General features: G+C 37.1%; 1 protein-coding gene across 6 annotated transcripts in view; it reads right to left on the bottom strand.

Moving 5' to 3' along the window:
• inpp4aa (inositol polyphosphate-4-phosphatase type I Aa) overlaps nt 1-25,499 on the bottom strand; it is a 149,911-nt gene that overhangs the window by 2,765 nt on the left and 121,647 nt on the right. The window contains exons 8-22 of one of the 6 annotated variants that reach the window (XR_015498949.1): nt 24,121-24,211; nt 21,014-21,161; nt 18,271-18,401; nt 18,060-18,164; nt 15,194-15,302; nt 12,020-12,206; nt 9,437-9,655; nt 8,354-8,495; nt 6,778-6,807; nt 6,511-6,683; nt 5,547-5,670; nt 4,416-5,444; nt 2,318-3,744; nt 1,358-2,273; nt 1,145-1,257 (exon numbers count right to left, since the gene is read on the bottom strand). Coding sequence is in view for 4 of the 6 variants with exons in the window: in XM_087267027.1 (XP_087123153.1) it covers nt 1,145-1,257; nt 1,358-1,455; nt 5,177-5,444; nt 5,547-5,670; nt 6,511-6,683; nt 6,778-6,807; nt 8,207-8,495; nt 9,437-9,655; nt 12,020-12,206; nt 14,570-14,587; nt 15,194-15,302; nt 18,060-18,164; nt 18,271-18,401; nt 21,014-21,161; nt 24,121-24,211 (2,103 nt within the window). In the remaining 2 variants the exon portion in view is untranslated. 6 annotated transcript variants of the gene reach the window in all.

Genomic DNA, 25,499 nt, shown 5'->3' with positions numbered 1-25,499 from the left:
AAAGTAAATAAATAAATAAACAATTGAATTAATAAATTAAAGAGCCCCTATTATACATTAAAAAGGGTCATATTTTGGTTTTGGGGGTCTTCAACAACAGGCTAATAAGCATGCAAGGTCAAAAAACACTTTCATTTTCTTATAATATGCAGTTACTTTTACCTAATTATCCCAACAACTCCCATACGATTCGTTCAGCGATTCATTTGTTCCCAAACCCCTCCTTAGCGTGAAGCTAATCTGTGCTGATTTGACTGATGACGCAGTCTGTTGCGGTTGGTAGACATTGTTTAGCACGAGACGAAATGCCTACCACAGCTTATCAACAATATTAAAGTAGAGTGCATAGTGTGTGTCTCCCGAGCTCACAAACGCATTTAAATCGGTAAACAAAGTGGCATGCATTGGATTTTCAACGTGGCATTAGACGCAATATGAGAATATAAAGAGTTAACCAGACACAGTACAAGCGGTTACACAGTTAAAATACTTAATTTGAAAGCTAGAGAAAACAAGGAGGCAACCATTTTAATCGCACTTACTTACAGTTGTGAAATGGGGGAAAAAACTGATCCATGATCCATGTACTGATAAAGTTCCTGTCGTGCTCTGACAAAGTCCCTTTCATCAAAAAAACTCAAGCGCTGGTTTTTCACAGTTTCATCTTTGGGTACAGAAAATAACACTAACTTTCCCCTCACATTTCCAGTAATATCCAGCTGAGCACAGCGTCTACGTGACTTTATTCAATTGAGATCTGCTTCAATGTTTGCTCCAATATTTCACTTCACTTCACATCAGCTGTGTTACACACTACATTGAAGGTCTTTTAAAAAACCCATAATAGGGGCTCTTTAAAATAAAATAAAATAAAATGAATCAAAATAAAATTAAATTAAATTAAATAAAATTAAATTAAATTAAATTAAAAAAAAGGTATTTTAAAAAACCCATAATAGGGGCTCTTTAAAATAAAATAAAATAAAATGAATCAAAATAAAATAAAATTAAATAAAATAAAATAAAATTAAATTAAATTAAAAATAAATAAATTAAAAATAAATAAAAAATAAATTAAATTTCATTTCTTCCTAGTCATTTTATTAAATATGATGAAAATGAAACATCAGATGTATCACTGTACCTCTGCTGCCTGCAACAGGATGTCCACGTTCTTGCTCTTCCTGGCATTGATATTTTGACTGAGGAACCGGAGAAGCTCAGGCACACAGTTCTGACTGCGAGAGCGTGGCAAACCTATGGAGGAGGCATTCAAGAGGTGAGGACAAAAAAATAACCCACCTACTAACGTTTCATAAAGGAACAAGAGGGATACAGTAGAGCTTTCAGAACTCACAGTCTTCAGGCAGCACTTCTTTAAACTGGTCATAATAAGAGGTAAGACGAGCGAGACTCTCCATATTCACGACTTCCTGCAGTGACGTGTCTCCAAACCTAAACAAACGTGGTTAAGTTTAACATTACACTTAATTATCTGTATTTCAATTACCACTGTGTTTGATATATAACCTATTGTAGCTTCAGGTGTAATGTTTCGCAGCATCACAGAGTAGAAGTGCTTGTGTGCAGCTGGCTAATGAGAGATCTGTAATCTGGGTCTATAAAAGGTGTTTATTGTGTTTGAACTGTTTTTGATGATGGCACACTTTCATTGCTGGCGGATCTGGCAAGGGCGGCCGAGAGTGATGAAAGGCTGGAAAGGAAATGCTGTGTGGAAAGTCTTTATATGGAGAAGATTGGGCATGTTTTAAGCAAATTACTTAAATATTGGTAGTTTAAGATCATTTGTGGTCTAATGTCTTCAGACTGTGTCACCGCTTGAGAGAGGGTCTGTGCCTGAAACTTCGCTCTGACATGATCGACCGTCATAGTAGCAATTCAATTCAAGCTTACATGCATTACAATCAAATTAAGTTAAAGTAACAAACATAAGTAATTATAAATAACATAGTTAACCTGCAGAGTATTTGTGTATTAGTTGTATGTGTTGTCCTGGAAGTCCTAGATCAGGGATGACCAACCCTGTTCCTGGAGAGCCACCTTCCTGCAGATTTCAGTCGCTACCCAAATCAAACACACCTGAACCAATTAATTAGGACCTGAACACCATGTGATAATTACAGGCAGGTGTGTTTCATATGGGTTGCAACTGAAATCTGCAGGAAGGTGGCTCTCCAGGAAAAGGGTTGGCCACCCCTGTCCTAGATGGTTGGCATCATCTCTTCACAGGTCATATTCAGCTTGGACCATGACTCAAAAAAGTCACAGAGGAGCAAGGCCCTGTCCAAACTAGCACACTTCAGGTGTACTTTCTGCCTTGTGGCCTTGTATTGTGTGTGTATAGTCCATAGCGTGTCCCTTATGTTATTTTTTTATGCTCTGAAGTGTACTCATCACATCTTAATGCATTGTGTGGCGAAGCCCACACTGCTGTAGACTTCAAACAACTGGAACATAAGCTTCATTTTGGGGTAGACTACAGCTTTAAATCACATTAAAAAGTGATTTCCCGAACTCCTCCAGCTTTTTTCTGATTTTTGTGGCCTAAAATGACTCATTTTAAAGCAGACCTTCTTAAAATTTGCAGCAATATTTATGTAGTTTTTTTGGGGTTGGCTGTGAAATAATAGGACAATAAACAATCTTGTCAACTTTATATTTCTAATTTTGACCTCGAGAACCTGAAGTCCACACTGCTGCAACCTCCACACAATTTGCAACCCAAAAGTAAACAAAAAAAAAAAAAACGCACACAAAATCTTGGTTTCATTTTTCCACTGTGGTGCTAATAACGGAACAGAGGGAACTTCTTGGGTCTTCACGGGTTCGGGTCTCATTTTCGAATAACATATGGGTTGGTGTCTGTTCCATGCAGCATATTTAAGCGTTGGCAGATTTAGGCATTGGCAGTTGTGAGCGATCGCCCAGGGGTGCGTTTACCAAAACCATCGTTAGCCAACTAAAGTCGCAAGTTCCGTCATTACAAACATAGCTTGTCAATTTACCGTTTCCCAAATCTGTCGCTCCAATAAACATTCGCAAACTTGAGCACTCGCAACTACAGCTCTGGAGCTGCAGTTCGAAACATAGTTCCTGACTGTGTTCTATTCCCACTTATCCTCCCTATGTCCTATTCATTTAGAACATTTTAACATTCAAATTGGGGCTGTGCAATTAATCGAAAATCTGATTTCAATTTTGGCTTCAAACGATTATTATTATACAAAAAATATTAGAGGAAATACTGTTAAAATGCCTTGCTCTGTTAAACATAAATTGGGAAATATTTATTTTAAAAAAAAATTCTCATGAGCGCTAATCATTTTGACTTCAACTGATAATCGTTTTAAATAATCGTGATTACAATTATGACCAAAATAATCGTGATTAGGATTTTTCCCAAAATCAAGCAGCCCTAATTCAAACTTGGAATTATTAAGAGTAAAAAAGCATTAAGGTCATCTTTCTTAGGTGTAATTTGCTTTCAAACTATTTTTACAGTTCAGTTTTAGCGATCTTCATGTTTACAACTGTGCTCTCTTCGCAGTGCACTTTGAAAACGTTGGTGTCATTTTGAACACAGCCTCATGGTGAAAGCTACATGTGACCTATAATTTAAAAGCGGAATTTATGTCACGCCTCCAAAGCTTGTGAAAACAAAAAGCATACGTTAATTTTTTTATTTATAGTGGGTTATTTATTAAGTGTCTGTACTGTATATAGCTATGTTTCCATCCAAAAATGCGAATTAACTTTATGCGCAAAACTGGACTATCGCATAAAAGTTGTGCGAATGAAGCAGCGTTTCCATCCAACGAGTCAAAGCGAACAAAATCGTCACTTCCTGATTAACTGGCGCCAAATATCAACAGTAAAAACTGCATTTGCTGCAGTAGGAGAAGCTGCATTAAGCTTTTCTAAATGAATGCGCCTCAGAAGACAATCCTGACAAGCAGTGAGCGCGCAGTGGCGTTTGAAGGTGTCAAGACGCAGAGCACAGGCGCTCTTGATTCTGGAGGCCATTTATAATATAATAACATTAATACCGAAATGGTAAGGCGTTTTATAATGACCAAAACAACATTTCAGATGTTTTATAATGTGCTCAGCCTGACGTTTTGTCCATTCACACACATTTTAAGCATCACATGATCTCTTTTAACAAAATCACATGACCTTTTTTAATGCGCATGCTGGAGTTTGTGCGGTAAAAGTGTTTCCATCGAAGTTTATGCGCATCTTTTCTTATCGAACAAAAAGTTTATCCTACCCAGTTAGGCGCATACGTTTTTTATGCGCATTTTCAAAATGTATGCGCATCATGGCGTTTCCATCAACTGTTTTTTTTAATGTTTTTTTATTTAAAATAGGTGGATGGAAACATAGCTTATGACATGAGCCTGCTGGTTAGAACTGGTCAGCGTATGTGTGCGAACAGTGTAATTTAGCAAATTGTAATCTGGCTTTGTTGATTCTGGCTTGTTGATTTCCCCATGTTGTCACACAGAAAAACAGTGTGTGTTTGAGGTTTTCCTTAAAAACTATTCTACAGTTGTGCCTCCAATTAACTTAAATGTTGTCAATTAGCCAATCAGACACTTCGAAAACCTTGCCACCATCATCTGAGCTTTTTCAGAGGCTTAATAATCTTATTGTATGTTATTGTTGACTTTCAAGAAAAAGTTATAACAATTTCTCCAAAAAAATCTCTCTCATTCTGCTATTAAGTATAACCGAAACAAATGTAATAATCCTAACTTACCTAATAGAGAAAAAGTTTAGTCACATTAACATCTGACTTTTTTAAATGCTTATGTGCCTTTGTATACAGTGTATGTAAACTTCTGGTTTCAACTGTATAATGTAAACAAACCTATAGATAATCTGAGGTTATCCCGGGACAATGCGATGAGGTGTCAAGTGTGTGTTGAAATAAGTTTGGTTAATTAATCACGGTATGTCCATTTTTAATCTAAAACCCACTGAAAGTGCTTGCAAGACTTTAGCTCTGCCCCCCTGACATACCTCCAGGAGCTTAGAGAGAATCAGAACATTTCTTTACATTTCGGTACAAATCTGATAAAGCTCAATACTTTTGAGAGATATCATGGATGCAAAGCAAGATTAAGATGAGACTGGCAAAGCAAAGACTTACTTCTCGGCTAGCGTTTGCTGCTCATTGATTCCTACGTTGAATAAGACTGGCTGAACGCGCAGCAGCATGCCATTCTGGATCTCTCGTGGCAGCGCATCAAACATGACTCCCGGTAGGGGAATGCGCACATTAAAGCCGTCTCTGTTGCCCGTGATGACCGGCAGCATGTCGGGACTGAAGCTGGAGGTGGCTTGGGTAATTTTAAAGGTGACGTTGCGAAGGTCCATGACTCCTACACTCATGTCCTCCAGCATGGCCAGCTCTTCTCCTTTAAGGGGACAGAACTTAAAAGTTAGAGTTGACACATTCAGATTCATTCAAAGCCATGGAAAAGTTAAAAATGGAAGGTGAGCTGTGTTTGTGTTATTACCATAGGTGCTCAGGAGACCCTCAAACTGGACCAGCAAGCCGATAGTGTGGAGCTGTCTGAGGAAGCCACTGTCACTGAGACAGTTCCTCAGCTTTACCACAAACCCACAGATCAGGGCCGTCAGCTGAGGAGGGACGCAGGATTGTTTTTACAAATTAGTGAAATTATAGTTTACAGTCAGCTAAGGAAATGTCTATTCACTGGATAAAGTAGTAGAGATGGACTGATGAACGAACGGATGGAAATAATCTTTAATATAGTTGAGGTAAACGAAAAAAAAAAGACTTAAAATAAACAAAATACAATACTATTTAAAAATTAAGTACTATTGTGCAATCTAAATTTTACTTTTTAAAAACAAAACTAAGCGAGGCAGTGGCGCAGTAGGTAGTGCTGCCGCCTCACAGCAAGAAGGTTGCTGGTTTGAGCCTCGGCTGAGTCAGATGGCGTTTCTGTGTGGAGTTTGCATGTTCTCCCTGCGTTCGCGTAGGTTTCCTCCGGGTGCGTATCTAAATATATATCTTACTTTATATACATTTAATTATCTACATTTATACATTTATTTATAGCCTAAAGTGACATCTAAAGGCTTAACTAGGTTAATTAGATTAACTAGGCAGATTGTTTTAATTAGGCAAGTTATTGTATAATGATGGTTTGTTCTGTAGACTATCACAAAAAATATAGCTTAAATGGGCTAATAATTTTGTCTTTAAAATGGCTTTAAAAAAATTTAAAACTGCTTTTATTCTAGCCGAAATAAAACAAATAAGACTTTCTCCTGAAGAAAAAATATTATCAGACATACTGTGAAAATTTCCTTGCTCTGTTAACCATCATTTGGGAAATACTTAAAACGAAAAAAGAAAAAATCAAAGGGGGGCTAATAATTCTGACTTCAACTGTATATTCCAATTGTCAATAAAATGACCGATGCATCTCTTTAATTTGATCTTGTACTAACCGTCTGACAGAAAACCACATCTCTGCGGTACTGAAGTGATAAACTCATGGCGATAGTCGGAGCGCTGTCTTGCATCAGCAGAAACACCATGGACTTCTTGGCTTTGTCGCTCATCATGGCCACACACTCATTGAGAGTGGTCAGGAGAGGATACAGAGCTTCACTCCATTCACCTGAGCCACAAACACATACAGCTAATACCAGCAATGTTCAGAAAACTGTACGGCATGAACACACACACACACACATTAGCAGAAAGAGGCTTACCAGGAGAGGAGCCTTCAACACTGGCATTATCTAAACAGGGATAGATATGGAATAAGAGCTGTTTAGACAATCAGAACTATTTTACTATAGCCAAAATTACCCGAACATCTCATAAAAACTTATGAAGTCATTTTTGGTTTGACAAAATAAAAGTACAATATATAGGTATGAACAAATACAGTATCAAAACATTAGTAACTCCCACCAGGAATTATGCTGCATTCCATTCACCTCAGAAAAACGGCAAATAACTTGTTTTAGTCTTGTTTTAGTTTAAATCAGACTGAAGCAATGCTAACTATGTGCTAACTATGTGTAAAATTAATTATTTTCTACAAGGATATTTTTTATTCTCAATTTCCACCTGGGGATACTCATCCCGAGGCCCCCAGAGTATACAGCGCCACTGATTCGATTCAAGACCCGTGATAAGATGATCCTAATGCATCAGCCAATGCATGATCCAAATGCATCCTGAGCAGCTGCTTCGGTGGTCATGGAGGAGTGGAGAGCATGCGACTGATTCCTGTGACACTCCAGGGACATATGAGTCTTCGCTAAGGTCTAGCTTCCAGCCTTCAGTGCCTAAACTGCAGACGTTTGGCCAGTGGAGAAATGGTCGTGCCTAACTGAGCCTGGTTTCTCTTGTGGTTGAGGCTGTCGCCACTGGCTGGCATCTGTAGAGCTGCTCATTGATGGGTTTGCTCTTCAGTGTTTGGACTCTCAGTATTGATTATTAAACCACACTAAGCTGAAACAAACTGAACTGAACTTATAAATAAATACTGAACTGACACTGTTTCAATTTACTATGATCTTCTATGTGAAGCTGCATTGACACAATCTAAACTGTAAAAGCGCTATACAAATAAAGATGTAGTAAATTAAATTGAATCTGATGCATTTTTACGACAGTTTAATTCAGTGGATATTTTCATCCCGACCATAACAAAAGGGTAGTAAGTCTGTATCATTGAGTTCTTTAAAAATTTCTAAGCATTTTCTCAAAATATGTGCCAAAATAAGATTTGTATCCAAAAACCATTCTGCAAGCTGAAACAGAAAAATGTATGGCCAATTGAAGACTCAAACTCATCCCAGAGTGGATGAAAATATCCCCAACAGTACATGAGGGTTAATAATAAAAATCCTAATTTCAAAACTGATGCGTATTACCTTTGACCAATATTTAAACTATCTATCTGAACTATCTGAAGCATTAAAGTGTGACAAATATTGACCAAAAATGAAATCTGTAAGGGGGCAAACACTTTTTCACACCACTGATTTTTCACAATACACTCGCTGATCAGGTAAATCGCACATCCGCTTTGAATGGAGTGCAGCATTTTCAAAAGAGGACGTAAAACTGAAAGCATCTGTGGTACATGTGAGCAGGTTTTGAAAGAGAAACCAAAAGAGAACCTACAGGAGTGAGTGTTAGGAGTGGATGGGCATGCAGGGTTCAGAAAGGGTGAGGAGGATGGTGATAATGACGGAGCTGATAAGGGGTGTGACGAGGAAGGAGACGAGAGCCCGTCACCAGGGTTGATCCAGAATGCATTGCCCTTGCTACCTCTCTTGCTGGTGTCGGCCTGCTGGTCCGACAGAAACACGTCTTCGCTGCTGTCGCTGTGCATGCGCTCTCGGGTCAGCAGACGGTCCACACAGCGGATCACACACTCCAGACTCTTGTCCACGTTCAGCCAGATCTTCTCCTGAAGCAGAAATATTATACATATGTATGTATGTATGTATGTATGCATATATATATATATATATATATATATATATATATATATATATATATATATATATATATATATATATATTTATTTATTTATTAATTTATTAATATATTATATATATGTGTGTGTGTGTGTGTGTGTGTATGTGTGTAAACATATATATATATATATATATATATATATATATATATATATATATATATATATATGATATGTATAAGTTGTTATATTATATATATATATAGTGTGTGTGTGTGTGTGTGTGTGTGTATGCATGTGTGTGTTTGTGCATATATATATATATATATATATATATATATATATATATATATATATATATGCACAAACACACACATACATACACACACACACACACACACACACACACATATATATATATATATATATATATATATATATATATATATATATATATATATATATATATATATATATGTGTTTGTGCATATATATATATATATATATATATATATATATATATATATATATATATATATATATATATATATATATATATATATGCACAAACACACACATACATACACACATACACATATATATGTGTTTGTGTATGTGTGTGTGTGTGTAAATATATATATACATATACATATATATATATGTGTGTGTGTGTGTGTGTGTGTGTGTGTGTGTGTGTGTGTTTGTGTGTGTGTGTGTGTGTGTGTGTATATTTATTTATTTATATATATATATATATATATATATATATATATATATATATATATATATATATATATATATATATATATATATATATGATATGTATAAGTTGTTATATTTTATATATATATATATATATACAGTATCATATATAATCATATATGATATATATGTCATATATAATCCTGCTGCTTGGAGGATGTGCCACTCACCCATTCCTCCTCCTGCCATGTTAAGTTGACAGACGCTCTGTTCCCCTTTCCACTCCATTTGGCCTGTGGAGAGCCCTGGTCGTTCCTCAGCACCACACGCTCAGTGTCATGGGCGGACGGAGAGCCTCTGGAAGCGATGAACTCTGGCCGGGCAGCACTCAGAGCCTGAATAGCTGTGGTTAACAGCTTACTGTCACACACTGTCACCAGCTGCCGCGTCTGAGACAGACACAGAGAATGAACACACTCATTAAGTAGATCTGAATAGCTCTTTACTAAGCAGAGAAACACTTTACAATAGACTCTTTTCACATTCCCAGGGTTCGGGTTCTTGGAATATTCTTTCAATAACTTCTATAGTGGAGAATGAAAATTACACAATCAGATTTATTTATTTTTATTTTTTTTATTAATTTTTATAATTTTTTGTCGTTAGTTTACATCTTATGTTTAATGTTTATATAAATTAAGTAGCTTTTAAATCTAAGTTGAACTCTTCCCTTTTTGATTTGGCATTTTATCAGTGGGAACTCTTTGTTTTAGCTGTAATTTTTATATATTTTTGTGATTTGTATTGTGCAGCACATTTGTCAACCTTTGGTCATGTTTAATAGTGCTGTATAAATGACTGACATTATGTAAGTAGTCTTTCAGATACTAATATGAATTAGTGATATTAAAATAATTAAACTCAATGAAATAAATGGAGAATGATCAAGAACTATTGGCTAATCTCAGGATGAGAAAACTCCGCTACAAATAATAGTGATAAACCGATGTGTCATCTTTACACTTGCAGTTTTTCGCTACGTCGTCGATTTTGATCCCGCCCCAAAAAATCATTTTAAACTCGGAAGCTGAAATTAGCTGAAAAAAGCTAAAAATTATCCAGTTTTTCCCACAATTAAAGCTAACAGGTGCTAACATTGTCTTAACTGATGCTCAACACAAACACAAAACTGTTACAATCTCCAAAAAAGTATGCGATGGTTCCATGAACCTTTAACAGAACAAGGAAATTTTCACAGTATGTCTGATTATTTTTTTTTCTTCTGGAGAAAGTCTTATTTGTTTTATGTCAGCTAGAAAAGCAGTTTTTAATTAAAAATAAAACATTTTAAGGTCAATATTTTTAGTCTACAGAACAAACCATTATACAATAACTTGCCTAATTACCATAACCTGCCTAGTTACCCTAATTAACCTAGTTAACCCTTAAAATGTCACATTAAGCTGTATAGAAGTGTCTTGAAAAATATCTAGTCAAATATTATTTACTCTCATCATGACAAAGATCAAATAAATCAGTTATTAGAAATGAGTTATTAAAACTATTATCTTTAGAAATGTGTTGAATAAAATCTTCTCTCCATTAAACAGAAATTGGGGGAAAAAATAATTCAGGGGGTGCCAATAATTCTGACTTCAACTGTATATATATATTTAAGAAATTGTGCTCAGAATATCTTTATTTTGTTTTGTTTTGGTTTTTTTTTCAAAAATTTTAATGGTTCAAATTATTCCTGACACAAAATAGAGAAAATACACAACAGCCAATATTGTTGATAAATATTTTAACTTCTTTAATAAGTGCATTTTATTATGATTCATTTATTTATTTTAACATGGACGTTGAAGTTTTTGTTAGGCAAATGTCATAAACCTTTATTTTGACAGCACTGTGTCTTTTCTTTTGCCAGTCCTGAGAACATCAGTGCCTCAGTATCAAAGTCTTCAGTGTCTGTTTAACAAATTTGACACCATTTACATTTACTTATTTAAATGAAATTAACTGTGTAGTAATTCATTGGCTATTTTAACTGTTAGTTCATCAGGCAAAGCTCAGCCTTCTTTCACAGAATTGTATAGGGTGATGGACCAGAAAAGAAAGAAGTTTTGTTTTTAAATCTTTATTGTGTATATTCTTGACAAATTAAGTACAGTTGAGGTCAGAATTATTAGCCCCTTTTGGATGTTTTCTTCCTTTTTAAATATTTCTCAAATAATGTTTAACCGAGGAAGGAAATTTTCACAGTATGTGTGACAATATTTTTTCTTCTGGAGAAAGTCTTATTTGTTTTATTTCGGCAAGAATAAAAGCAGTTTTTAATTTAAAAAAAAAACATTTTAAGGTCAAAATTATTTGCCCCTTTAAGCTATATATTTTTTGATAGTCTACAGAACAAATTATCATTATACAATAACTTGCCTAATTACCCTAACCTGCCTAGTTAACCTAATCAACCTAGTTAAGCCTTTAAATGTCACTTTAAGCTGTATAGAAGTGTCTTGAAAAATATCTAGTGAAATATTATTTACTGTCATCATGACAAAGATCAAATAAATCAGTTATTAGAGATGAGTTATCAAAACTATTATGTATAGAAATGTGTTGAAAAAATATCTCTGTTAAACAGAAATTGGGGGAAAAAATAAACAAGGTGGCTAATAATTCAGGGGGTAATAGTTCTCACTTCAGCCTGTCAATCAAACTGGACATGACGATCTCAGCAAGCTCATGACAGATTTCTGTGCAATATGCATGATCAGACAGACAATAAACAAACTGCAAGTGGTCCTGACCTTGTCAGTGAGGATTGCGAGGGTCCTCTCCAATGCATTTGTAGAGCGTTCTTTAGCAGCGCGGGACAGACGCTCAGTGTAGTAGCTGACCTGCGTCTTCAGAGTGTTGATATGAGAAATGATTTCTTTCGCTTTCAGCACATCCTGCGGCTGGTAGCGCATGGAGAGAGGAGCTGACTCTCCAACACTGAAACAAGACATACCATTAACAACAAAACAAAACACATTCACCATTTATTATCACTTGCTTAGTTACACAAACAGAGACTGCACTGCAGATGAGATGTGTGATACACAAGCACACACAGAGAAATACAGTTGAAGTCAGAATTATTAGTCCCCCGTTCTGGCTTATTTTTCAAAGGGGCCACAATATCAAACCATGAGCAAAATTTTTAATTCTTTTACAGAACTTATTTAACACCAGTTCGTTTAAATAAGATATTCCCTAATGTTTCTCAGTGTTGTTTTAAGTGCAAATCCAATGTTGGTACTGTGATGCATGTATTCTGGGACTGTGACATGATTAAGACATACTGGAAAGAAATTCACAAATTAGTTCAGAAGATTATAGGTAAATCTTTTGCTCTTTCTCCAGCTGTTTATCTTCTGAATTGTAAAACTGCTCTACAACTTAGTCATGGACTAGAATCTGTGTTACACTTTTGTACATATCTTGCAAGAAAATGTATTCTTTTGCTTTGGTCCTCTCCTAACATTCCTTCTGTCAATATGTGGATAAATCAGGTTGCCATTTTCTTACCCTTGGAAAAACTGACTTGTGACTTGCGTCAGAAATCTGATGATTTCTGGCATATCTGGAATCCTCTATGGGAGTTTTTGGAGAATGTATCTTGATTTTTATTTAATTTTTATTTTAATTTATTAATTTTTTGTTAATTTTACCCTTCACAAAAGACTTGAATTATTAGCAGATGGACAATTGTATAATAGATGGCTATATTATTGTATATGATGACATGAAACACCTATACCACTGTTCTGTCATTGTAAATCTTTAAAAAAAAAAAAAAAGAATTATTAGTCTCCCTAAATTTTTAGCCCGTTTATTTTTTTCTCCATTTTCTGATGGAGATATTTTCTCAGCACATTTCTAAACATAATAGTTTTAATAACTCATTTCTAATAACTGATTCATTTTATATTTGCCATGATGACAGTAAATAATATGTGACTATTTGACTAATATTTCAAGACACTTCTATACAGCTTAAAGTGACATTTAAAGGCTTAACTAGGTTAATTAGGTTAACTAGGCAGGTTAGGTTAATTAGGCAAGTTTTTGTATAACTATGGTTTGTTCTGTAGATTATCGGAAAAATATATAGCTTAAAGCAGGGTTCTTACACTTTTTCCAACTTTAAATTAAGCACTTTCAAGGTGCATTTTTTTTTCAGCACCTAAAAACCACAATAAATTACATTTATAATTGGTATATGTACTTTTTCACATTTAAGTCCATTGTGCTAATTTGAAAAACACAATATGACATTTCAATTTAAATTATTGAATAATCTGCAATATAGGTTTATTGAAATAGTTCACCCAAAATGGTAAAAAAAAAAAGAAAAAAAAAGTTGAGTTATTGGATGAAGTATCTTTTAAAGTTTGTTCTCTTTCTACCTGAAATTCAGTCAGATTGTGTTTGGGTGTAGTCCCTAACTTTCATGACTAGTTGTATCTTATATTTCATGTCCACTACAATTCAAAAGTCATGTAACAAATTAAACCCTTATGAGTCAGAGAATATTCCAGCAAATTAATGCACTATTCCTATGTCAACTGTTTTGAAAATCAGTCACCAAATATGGAAACCAGTTTGTAAGCTTTCATCAATATTCCTTTTTTATTATTGTCAATATCACTAAGGTTATAACTAAGGTACTGTTTTAACTGCATAGCAAATGTCCTACCTGTCAAATGGCTTTCGGTATGTGTTAAATGCATTTTAAGTTAAAGGGAAAACTACTCTGTAAGATAACGAATTATTATGAAAGCAATGCAATTTCAAATTCAAGCAGGTTCAAGCACTTTGTCTAAAATCCAAGCACTTTTCTAACCTTGAGCACACGATATTAAAAATCAAGCATTTTCCAGGATTTCCAGCACCCGTACGAACCCTAATAATACTGACCTTAAAATGGCTTTTAAAATATTAAAAACTGCTTTTATTCTAGCCGAAATAAACCAAATGTTACTTTCTCTCTAAGAAAAAATATTATCAGCCATGCTGTGAAAATTTTCTTGCTCTGCTAGACATCATTTGGAAAATATTTAAAAAATGAAATAAAATTCAAAGGAGGGGCTAATAATTCTGACCTCAACTGTACATACACAAATGCCAACTGAATGAGTGGGAGAGTGGTTTCGTACGAACTGGTCATTTTGAAAACACAAATGTTGGTGCAAGTACAAACGATCCTTCACATTTAATGGAAGTGACGTACAGGACTCTACACAGACTGATCATAAACAGGATGAACCACCATCACGTATGAAAGGAAAACGGTCAATAACCCTGAAACTCACCCTTCACCTTCAAACGCACTGATCGGAAAACAAACAACAACATAAGGGCAACCCATTACAAACGCAGTCATGTGATCAATGCGAAATGACTTTTTAATACATAATATAAATATAAATATAAAATATAAATATAAAATAAATATAAAATGCAAGTCACTCTCATGACAAGACTAAAGCATTCTCAGTATTGTAACTTTATTTCTCTCTTTTTCAAAATACAAACTTGCCATTTCGAGATATTAAGCTGCATCTCTGAGGGAAAAGGTGATCACTGCAAGAATTTTTCTAGTTTTTTTTTTTTTTTTTGGTACGTTTATGCCACAATTATGTTCTTTTTACCTTGAATTGAAAAAAAAAGCTGGATACAAGAACAAAACAAGACCAAACACATGACCTACACTGTAAAAAATGCTGGGCTCCACACAATTCATGCATGTTTTCCAAACACAAATCTTTTAAGGGTGCTTTCACACCTAGACTCACGGCCTCAAAAAGAATATAACTCCAATCCATTATTTTTCTTTCACCAAACTTTTGCCACTTTTTCAAACGATCAACTAGAAATCAAGTTATTATTTGTTGCTCTTATACTGGGATCTTCTACTGGGTTGCTCTTATACTTACTGTTTTTTGGCCTCCTCAAATTTTTGAATGAGCTTCCTCAGTCCACTGCCCTTAAAGCCCTGATGGTGTGCAGCAGGAGCCCCTGTGGTCACCACGTCATATGTGCGATCTGTTCAGAAATTTTGTAAAAAAATAAAAAAGTATGTAAAAATCACCCCACTCTGGTGAACAATAGTAAGAAGAGTCAATAGGAAATTGATCTAGCTAGACCTGACATCATTTAAACAAAAGTTAGAGATGTTGATTGGACTCAAAATACATATAATTTATTAACCTATTTTTCCATTTTAACCAAGGTTATTTTAGTAAATGAAAACTAAAACTAAGATTAAAACTATCGTCTAAAATTAAATTCTTATGACAATTGAAGACCTCAACCCTGACTGTCTTCTTTGGGCCCTATCATACACCCGGCGCAGTGTGGCGCGAGACGCGGCGCAGTAGTCTTTTGGTAGTTTCAGCTTGGCGCAAGAGTCGTTTTGAGGCGTTGTGCTACGCTGTTTAAATAGCAAATGCATTAGCGCTCATTTGTGCACCGATAGGCGTTCTGGTCTAAAAAGGAAGGCGTTCTGAGGCGGACCGCTGGCGCGTTGCTATTTTGAGAAACTATAATAGATTTTTCATTAGACCAAAACTAACCCGGTCTAAACTCCAGCGCAGAGTTGCGCCTCGCTTACACACTGCTTAATACGCACAAGAGAGCAATAGGCAAATATCTTTACATATGAAAAAAATTAAATATTAAGGATATATAAAGGATATAATAACAATAGATATAGAATATAAATATAAAGGATTAAAATATTACAAAACATTATTTTCTAGCCTACATAAATATGAAAAATCACTGCTTTTATGTCTTCTTCATCTCGGGAGGCTTTTTCAGTTCATTCATAACAATTTGCTTTTGTACAATGTTATTATTATTAGCAATATTATTTAATATATCCATATTTATATTTGTTTTATTAAAAACAAGCTTAGATTTGCCCACCTGTCAGGTTTAAAACCATATGGGGCATGGCAGGTGTATTTGGAAATAACTCAGTATTTTAACCTCTCTTGGTCATTATTGTTCATTTATTCGTTTGCTAGAAATTAGAACTGAATTTAGAAATAGCTTTGAAACAAATCTTTGCGGTAAACAAACGAAATTAATTATTTATAGACTAATTGATGTCTGTGCGTAAAGGTTTCCCTATCCAAGAGCGAAAGTGAAAGTGATCCAATATCTCTCATTCTCACGCAGTAGATGCTCTGTTTAACAGTTTTCTGTTAAAAAACTGTTAACTGTTTGCTTGTGAAATGCTCATTTTTTCCACTTACACTTACTTTGCGTCCTGTAAATAGCGAATGCGCTCTTGGCGCGACGCAGCTGACTCTTAAAGGGAATGGGAGATGAGACTTTAATTGGTTTATTCTCAAAACACACCTATAACTCATTAAGAAAATAAACTCAACCCTTTTAGACCATGCGCCTTGGCGCAAGGCAGATTTCCCGTCCTTAAATTAGCAAAAACGCGTTCTGACATGCCCTGAAAGCGTTTGCGCCCTGCGCTTTGCGCATGGACCGTCAAAATAGAGCCCTTTGTATGACACTTTACTTTCACTTTCTGTTTTGTTAAAGTAATAGTTCTGCCCAATAGTTCTGTCATCATTCATACTCTGTTTACTTGTTCCAAATGTACAATGTTAGTCGCCCTGCTTCACCCATATTCTCTGACCTCATGGCTCTGCTTAAAGAACATTTATTAAGCGGCACTTGCCATAATAAAGGTATTTCCTTCTCTGTAAAAAAGTACATATTGCTTAGACAACTAGCTAGATTATTTAATCTATTTAAATATTTATTATTATTAATAATGATGATGATGATGATGATGATAAACAAAATATTAGATTTTTCTAAATAGACTATACTTCTAAGCGGCAGGGTGGCACAAAATTTAAATATATATTTAGATAGTTTAATATTAAATTCATTATTATTATTGCATCATATGCAAATGCTTATATGATGCGTGTACAATACAGTTTGTAAATTAATATTCTCTGTCTTTTAGTGAATTTATTAAATGAGATACTTGCTTTGTTTACCAAACAAATGATTCTAATAGGACTTATTTTTTTGGTTACTTTACTCTCGAAATCGTTCTGCATGAATTAGAGGTCTGCATTCCCATGGCTGTCCCGCGGGCGCCGCGGGACCCGACCAGATTTCTGCGGCACGGGAATAAATTTCTGAATAAATCGCGGGAGCGGTCGGTAACGGGTTTAATTTGTATGTATGTGTGTAAATGAAATAGCGCGATGATGTGTTTAGCTTGTTTGTTGCTGTGTGTGTATGTGTGCCCACGCACAAATGAGAGGTGTGTGTGTGTGTGTGTGTGTGTGTGTGTGTGTGTGTGAATGAGAGAGAGAGAGCTTTGTCTGTGTGTGTGTGTGTGCTTGGTGCTGTGTGTGTGTGTGTTTATACAGACAGCTTGTTGTAGGCTGTCTGGACTGTATAGCTGGGTGATTTTCGGTTTTGTTCTCCACCCCGCTCTTTAGCGGGATCGGGCGCGGCAGGTAGAAAACGGGGCGGGTCGGGCAGCGGGACAACAAATGCTTAATATAAGCGGGAGCGCTCGGGTTCGGGGTAAAACCTGACGGGTGCGGGCAGAAGCGGGATTCAAAATTTAGTCCCGTGCAGATCTCTAGCATGAATCTAGATTTTGTTCCAAATTCTGTGCAGAAACAGCAAAAAAATGTTCGCTGTTTTGCTCTGGCCCTGATTATTAGCAATGAGAATCATTATCACCATAATGCTGAAGTACTACTGAAGAATGCCTTTTTAAAAAGCAAATATTGACCATTGATAACTCACCATAACCAGACTCGCCCTGCACTCTCATTCTCTGAACGTGGAGATTTGTGGGCATGAACTCCAGTTTCTTCTCTCCTTTCAAAGTGCTAGATTTGAAGGACGCACCTGTCATGGAGATATCAAATAATTACAATGTTGAAGTAACTTTTATCAATAATTATTTCACCTCCTCTTTGATTATACCTACTTTAGCAGGTGTCACGACACTTACCCTTGTATTCATGTAAATTACTGAGAGTCTCCTGATAGGTGAGGATGATAGTCTGGTACTGAGTGATGATCTGTCTCCTCAGATTCTCCCAGCAGGGCGACAGCTCTCCCAATTCTTCCAGCTCGCACACCCTGCACGCAGACACAAATAAGCAATAATATAATCAATCGTATTTTTTAAATGTAGAAACAGAGAATCAGAAATGGATAGTTACACGCATATAAATCAACTACAAGTTACTGCCAAATACACATAGCAGCTGAATTATTATTCCCCTTTTAGTGCTTAATCCTGTTCTGTGAATAAAAAGTTTAGTAATGTATGGAGGGCCAACACTATTCAGCAACCAAATAAATTGAGAAATTCAGACGGTAATGTACAAAAATGTACATGTAAATGTCTTTACCAACTAGTTGCTAATAAGGCTGGTTTGTGTAGCAAGCCAGACTACTGAAATTCTATTTAAACTTTTTTTTTTTTGTATTCTTCTGAGACTTAAAAACAAAACGCATCTCCTCCTAAAGCTTTCGAGACCACCAAACTCACATTAGACCTCCAAACTATTCTGACTCGGTTGCTATATCTTTTCCGTCTGATCCGACTTCAGTTTTTCGAAAAAAAAAATGCTGTAATTCATTACGAACATGCACTATTTTATAAACATTTTAAACTTGTAAAACTCACACTTGATTACATTTGATGATGACTGATGATCACAGAGAGTTGCTCAGCGCACATCAAGTCTTGTTGATATGATTATAAGCATTACTATGAAGACATGTTAATACATGGCTATCAATCAATTTGGTGGGCGGGGAAACCGCACTCCTATGTCACGTTGCGATCGGCCTCAAAATGGGAAAGATTTGGATCCTATTTTAACAAAAATATAGACTTATTGTCTTTATATCACCCCAATATGACAGTGGACACACTATACCTGCACACAGTTCTGTCCAAACAGCTTACAAAAGATGATTTTCATCATAGGTGCCCTTTAACGACTTTATTTCTTCTTCATGAATCAAGTCCAAACAACAATCCCCAAAAATGCTTATTAAAAAAAGGACATGACAACATAGGGGTGTCAAAATTAATTGTTTCTTTGGTGCACCGCGATGCAGATGCGGAAAATGCGGTATGGGTTCAGTAATAATAATAACCGGTTATTATGTACTGACGTCATTTATCTCCTATGCGCTCTGTCGCGAGGGAGGTGAGCGCGAGTATTTACAACACTCAGCCAACTCAGCGCCGGCCCGTGGCATAGGCACCATCGGCAAATGCTAAAGGTGCTGTTTATCCAGGGGGGCGCCAGAAATGAGCGTGGTTCAGTTGGTTTTGTTTTCGATATTCCTGATACACATTCAGTTATAGACGGCAATAACTCAAAAACCTCTTACCCTAAAAAGATCTAAAGTGTGTTTCCTAAAAAAAGACAAAGCTGGTTATGTTTCACAGCTGTCTTTCTTTTTTTTTGCTCGGAGCACTGCTCCGTTTAAGCCCTCGCAATATGTGTTTAGCCGGGAGAGCTCGCGCTGAGAGGAGCTCTCAGTAAGGGACCGTCAGAAAAGTGCTTTTTTTTGTTTCTTTTTTCGTTTTTCAGCTCCGCTCAGCGCAAGCTCTCCCTGTTGCGAGGTCTTAAGCCTGATTTATACTTCTGCGTCAAGTGACCGGCGTAACCCACGGCGCATGCAACGCGCGTGGCTGTGCATTTATACTTCTGCGCGCTGTCTCTGTCGGTCTGCATTAACACTTCCGAAACGCTAGTTGGCAGTGAGGTGTAAATGTTCCTCTGTGTCGAGTTTCTTCGCTGCTTTTTTGCTTTTCCTGAACACTTCCGGGATGTACAAGTGGCTCAAACTCGCTCATTTACCAGCGGACGTGCAACAACTTTAACTATGAGGTAAACACAAAACAAAACTTTCCATCCGGAACTCCTTCACGGGACTTCACACTTGTAAACAATCGCTCACGCCATTCGCGCGGCTCTCGGTCCCGCCCAGACTCGACAGCGCCACCAAGCCGACCAATCACAGAGCTTACGCTACATGTTGTTGCGACGTGTAGTTTCATTTTTTGAGAGGTGCACGTCAGTGACGGCGACGGCCACGGCATAGGTTTGACGCAGAAGTATAAATCAGGCTTCAAGTGTGTGTGTGTGTGTGTGTGTGTGTGTGTGTGTGTGTGTGTGTGTGTGTGTTTGTTTGTTTGTTTGTTTTTTTGTTTGGTGCTGTCTATGTTTGTGTATGTGTTTGAATGAGAGACAGTGTGGTGCTGTGTGTCTGTGTGTTTATACAAACAGCTTGTTATAGCCTCCCCCCTAAAATATAACACTGTATATGGAAAGCATCGTCAATGCACCGTGATGCACCGAGATATCAAATTGAACCGAATCGAAGGCATGATAATCGTAACCGAACCATGAGACCAGTACAGGTTCACACCTATGACAACACTTCAAAAGCGAGCTCTGTGAAACTTAATCAAAACTTGAAGATTCTTTTGATGGCTGTTTGCCATCGACTTGTCACTTCAAAATTTATTTGGTCAACTAGAAATGCAAAAGACACTATGTGATCTTCAGGTTACTATCATAGTTATTTCAAGAGTGAGTAGTGCTGTGTACACATCCAGATGATGACCTAGGGGATTTATTTTTATATTTATAAGCTGTTGTTCACTGCTGAAGCTTCTCAGTGTGTATGTAGCCTAAAAGTACGGAATAAAATGTTTCATTTACCTGGCAGCATCTTCTTCCAGCAGTAGTTTGACGAACTGTCTTGGTATGTGTAGAGAGAGCACGCTCTCTGCCATCTGCTCCAGGACACGCAGGTGGTTCCCATCAGTCGTGGGCAATCGGTACATCCGTGAAACAGTGCCTCCAAACACTGCATCAATCAATAAGTCAATCAATCGATAAGTCAATACATCAATCAATCAATAGATCAGAATCACACATATTATAAGCAGTGTTGGGAGTAATGAGTTACAAATGTAATGTATTACAGTAATATATACCTTTTTCCTCTAACGCAGTAGTGTAAGGCATTACTAATGCTGCGTTCACACCAGACGCGGAACCCGCGAACAAATTGCGCTATTCGCGCGTAAATAGCCGCATGAACATTTGCATTTGCTCGCTTCATTCACACGTCAAACCCTGCTTCATTTGTGCGTCAAATCCGATTCGTTCGCGCGTCAAATTTACTTCAGAACAGACACGGATTCGCGTGATGGGCAGGGCTTCTGTCTGCCCGGTGACTCTAACTTTATAGCTAAATGGCTAACATGGATTTAATTGATAAAATAACTGTTTGTGTGCTTTATGAAGGCTGAAAAACAGCGTCGATACGTTAAGGGCCGTGTCTGAGTCCACTAGATCATTTCAGAGGAGCATTCAGCTCGGTGAGCTCATAAACTCCCCCAGAAAGTGAACCTGGATGATGGAGGCTTTCAGCGGTGCTTCTGACTGAGCCAAGCCCAGTTTGACGAACTTTTTGTCGGTGTCGGCTAGAGGATTTCCTCCGGGACTTCAACAACAGGTGTACGTCACAATCACGCCCCCACAAGAGCAAGCTACTGGTTAGTTAACGTGGCGCGAATGTCCTCTGAAGTTCAGACTTTCAAACTCAAGCAATTCAAGCGAAACACGCATCAAACGAGCAAAACGCTCAATTCGCGCCACGCCATTCATGCGTATCGTGGCATTCACACTGCGCTATTTGCACAATTCGCGTCATTCGCAGCGCGCCATTCGCGCGTATCTCGCCACAGGATGTCTTTTTACGTGTTTGCATTGACTTAACATGTAAATCACTCGCGCTTGACGCGCCTTCCACCTCTGGTGTGAACGCAGCATAACACATTTTCAGTAATATTTTACTCAATAAATGTTTAGTAACCCTTGCGTTACAACAAACTTTCCGCTCGTAAGACATTAACAAATAAAAAAGATGGACATATGCTGTTATTTCACTGACAAATGTGCCACAGACATATCACCCTGCAGCCCAAGACTGGATACTCACTGAAGCTAAGCAGGGCTGAGCCTTGTCAGTACCTATATGGGAGACCACATGGGAAAACTAGGTTGTTGTTAGAAGTGGTCTTAGGGAGTGGTCTGTGTGAGTCCTAATGCCCCGGTAAAAGTGAAGGGGACACTATACTGTCAGTGGGCGCCATCTTTCGGATAAGACGCTAAACTGAGGTCCTGACTCTCTGTGGTCATTAAAAATTCCATGGCACTTCTAAGGAGTACGGGTGTAACTCCCGTGTCCTAGCCAAAGTCCCTCAATTGGCCAAAAAGCTTTTGTTTCTACGCAGTTAGGCAATGTTTAGCCTATATGTTCATATCTATAGGTTGAGGGGTTGGTCTTCTAATTGCACTTCATATTGAGAAAGCTATGTTCATCATGCTCACTTTGTGCATGACAGTTTGTGTTGTGAACTACTTGAATTAAAAGTGAATAAAATAATGGCAAAAAAAAGACATTTTGTTAAAATAACAAAAAGAAAAGGGAAAAAAATCTGCATCTTGTCAGACTGCAACAGTCTGACAACCATAGAAATGTTTCATAGTCATTTATTAATTTGTATTATTTCTATATACAAGATTAACCTCACCTAATGAGATGGGTGGAGACAACGTTTAGGACACAGCAATCCTTGGTTTAATTTGAAGACTGCCACTCGGTGATCTTACTCCACGTTTAGTCATGTACATGAGTGCCAGAAGGTGTCGGAAAAGTTTAACAGGATCCCGTACAATTAATCTAACGTAATCACCCCAGGGGTCACAATCCAATAATTTCATTCTTTTTTTTTTTGTTTATAAATCAAAAGGTTGATGGCTTTTTATTTGCTTGTTTTTATTTTTATTTTATTTTTAGTTTGACTATTAGCTACTATATTTATCTCTTTGTCGGTTAGGGATAAAATATGTAATAGTTGAATAACATTTTAAATAATATCTCCTTGCGACCTCTTCAGGGGATCCACTTTGGGAACCACTGCTGTACCAAAGAGCTTAGAATGACCAAGAGGCGACACTCAATAGAACGTTCCATTGCAACAGCAGCGCCCAGCAGCAGCCCTGGATTCCGCCATTTTGGAGTGAAAGCGACCGGCTGTCCATTGGATCTTATTGCTGTCGCGATGGCTAGCAGCTGCTTTGTTTTTTATTTATTTATTTAAAAAGCGTATTAAAGCTGATAAAACCTGAAAGACGACAATACAACACTCACATTGACAATCATCAGCACTTCTATTAGTGTGCTTTACAGACTTATAATATGCTGTTGTTCTGTTGGAGTTTTCATTTCAAAATGGCCGCTGCGCCATCTAGTGGCTGTTTCCCAAATTGCACTAGAGTGTCGTCTCTTGGTGATTCTATGCTCTTTGACTGTACTGAACCTTACTGTTAGCATAGCAACCGTTTAATGGAAACAAGCTAGTATAGTGGTCTGCAGAAACAGCTGCAAATGAGGCACCAAACAGAACTAAAGCCTGAATAAACGTCTTCTTCTGCCGCAAAGCACTTTTTTTTTAAAGGAATTGCTAACAGAATTGCAGAATGTATAATCTATTCCCACAGAATAGCGAATGCTCTATAAATACAAGTTGTTGTGTTTTTAATGGGTGCAGGAGCAGCTTTCAGAACCCCTTTCACAGCCTGCGGCGTTCATGAATCTTCACAGCGGGAAGTGAAAACTACAGCCCATTGATTCAGTTATGAGGGACACATTTACAGATAAACTGCTGCCTCCAGATGGAATGTAGCTGCAATGATTAAGAAATTAAAACCAAATTGTGCTGCAGAGTATAGAAATATGAACTTTAGACACTCACCTGCCTTTAAAAGACTGTCTTTGCATAAGGAAGCAGATTTAGCCTTTACGCCCATGGATTCTGTCAGACTTTCATCAACAGGCAACACCATCTGTGAGAAACAGCAGAAGAATCATGTAGTGATTATATCGATGTTGTTCTATGAGGCCCCTACTGAAAAAAACAGCATAAACCAGCCTGGGCTGGTAGGCTGGTTTTAGCTGGTCAACCAGGCTAGTTTTAGAGGGGTTTTGGCCATTTCGAGGCTGGTTTCCAGCCATTTCCAGCCTGGTCTTAGCTGGTCAGGCTGGGAGATGGCCAGCTAAAACCAGCTTGACCAGCCTAGCCAGGCTGGGTGCCCAGCCAAAACCAGCTATGTCCAGCTTAAACCGGGCTGGTCAAGCTGATTTTAGTTGGATTTAGCAGTTCATTTTCCAGCCTGACCAGCTTAGACCAGGCTGGAAATGGCTGAAAACCAGCCTGGAAATGGCCAAAACCCCTCTAAAACCAGCCTGGTCGACCAGCTAAAACAAGCCAACCAGCCTAGGCTGGTTTAAGCTGGATTTTTCAGCAGGGGCAACAAAGATTTAAGAATACACAGCAGTACATAAATAAAGACACTTTTAAATAAGCTTGTTAATCACAGTGCCATTTCAGTCATATTTATTTATAGTACGATTATAGTATTATTTTAGTTTTGACGCATTTGGCAAGCAGATTCATCAGTATTATTATATATTATTCTATATACAATCTACACGCATAGACACTAACTGGCCACTTTACTAGGTACGCCTGTCCAACTGCTCGTTAACGCTAATTTCTAATCAGCCAATCACATGGCAGCAACTCAATACATTTAGGAAATGTAAACATGGTCAAGACCATCTCCTGCAGTTCAAATCGAGCATCAGAATCGGGAAGAAAGGTGATTTTAGTGACTTTGAACGTGGCATGGTTATTGGTGCCAGACGGGCTGGTCTGAGTATTTTAGAAACTGCTGATCTACTGGGATTTTCATGCACAACCATCTCTAGGGTTTACAGAGAATGGTCAGAAAGGCAAAAGTTATTCAAATAACCACTCATTACAACCGAGGTCTGCGGAGGAGCAGCTGTGATCACACAACACGTCCAACCTTGAGGCAGATGGGTTACAGCAGCAGAAGACCACACTGGGTGGCCCAGAATGGGGAGTGGCCAGATATGTTTTTCTACATATATAATAGGATCTTTTATTGTACTTATTTAGTTTGTTATATTTTAGTTTTATTAAGTTAAAAAAATAGCACTGGCTTTGGCTGAAAATTAACATTAAAAATGATTTTAGATTTTGTTTACAGTTTTAAAATTGTTTTCATTTTAAGTTATAGATAAAATGTTGGTCATATATGCTTTTGT

The sequence above is a fragment of the Danio rerio genome, chromosome 9 (assembly GCF_052040795.2).
Source record: "Danio rerio strain M-AB ecotype USA chromosome 9, GRCz13ab, whole genome shotgun sequence".
In the NCBI taxonomy this organism is placed as follows: domain Eukaryota; kingdom Metazoa; phylum Chordata; class Actinopteri; order Cypriniformes; family Danionidae; genus Danio; species Danio rerio.
Note: the sequence above shows the minus strand (reverse complement) of the source record. Positions and strands in the feature narration are given on the sequence as shown.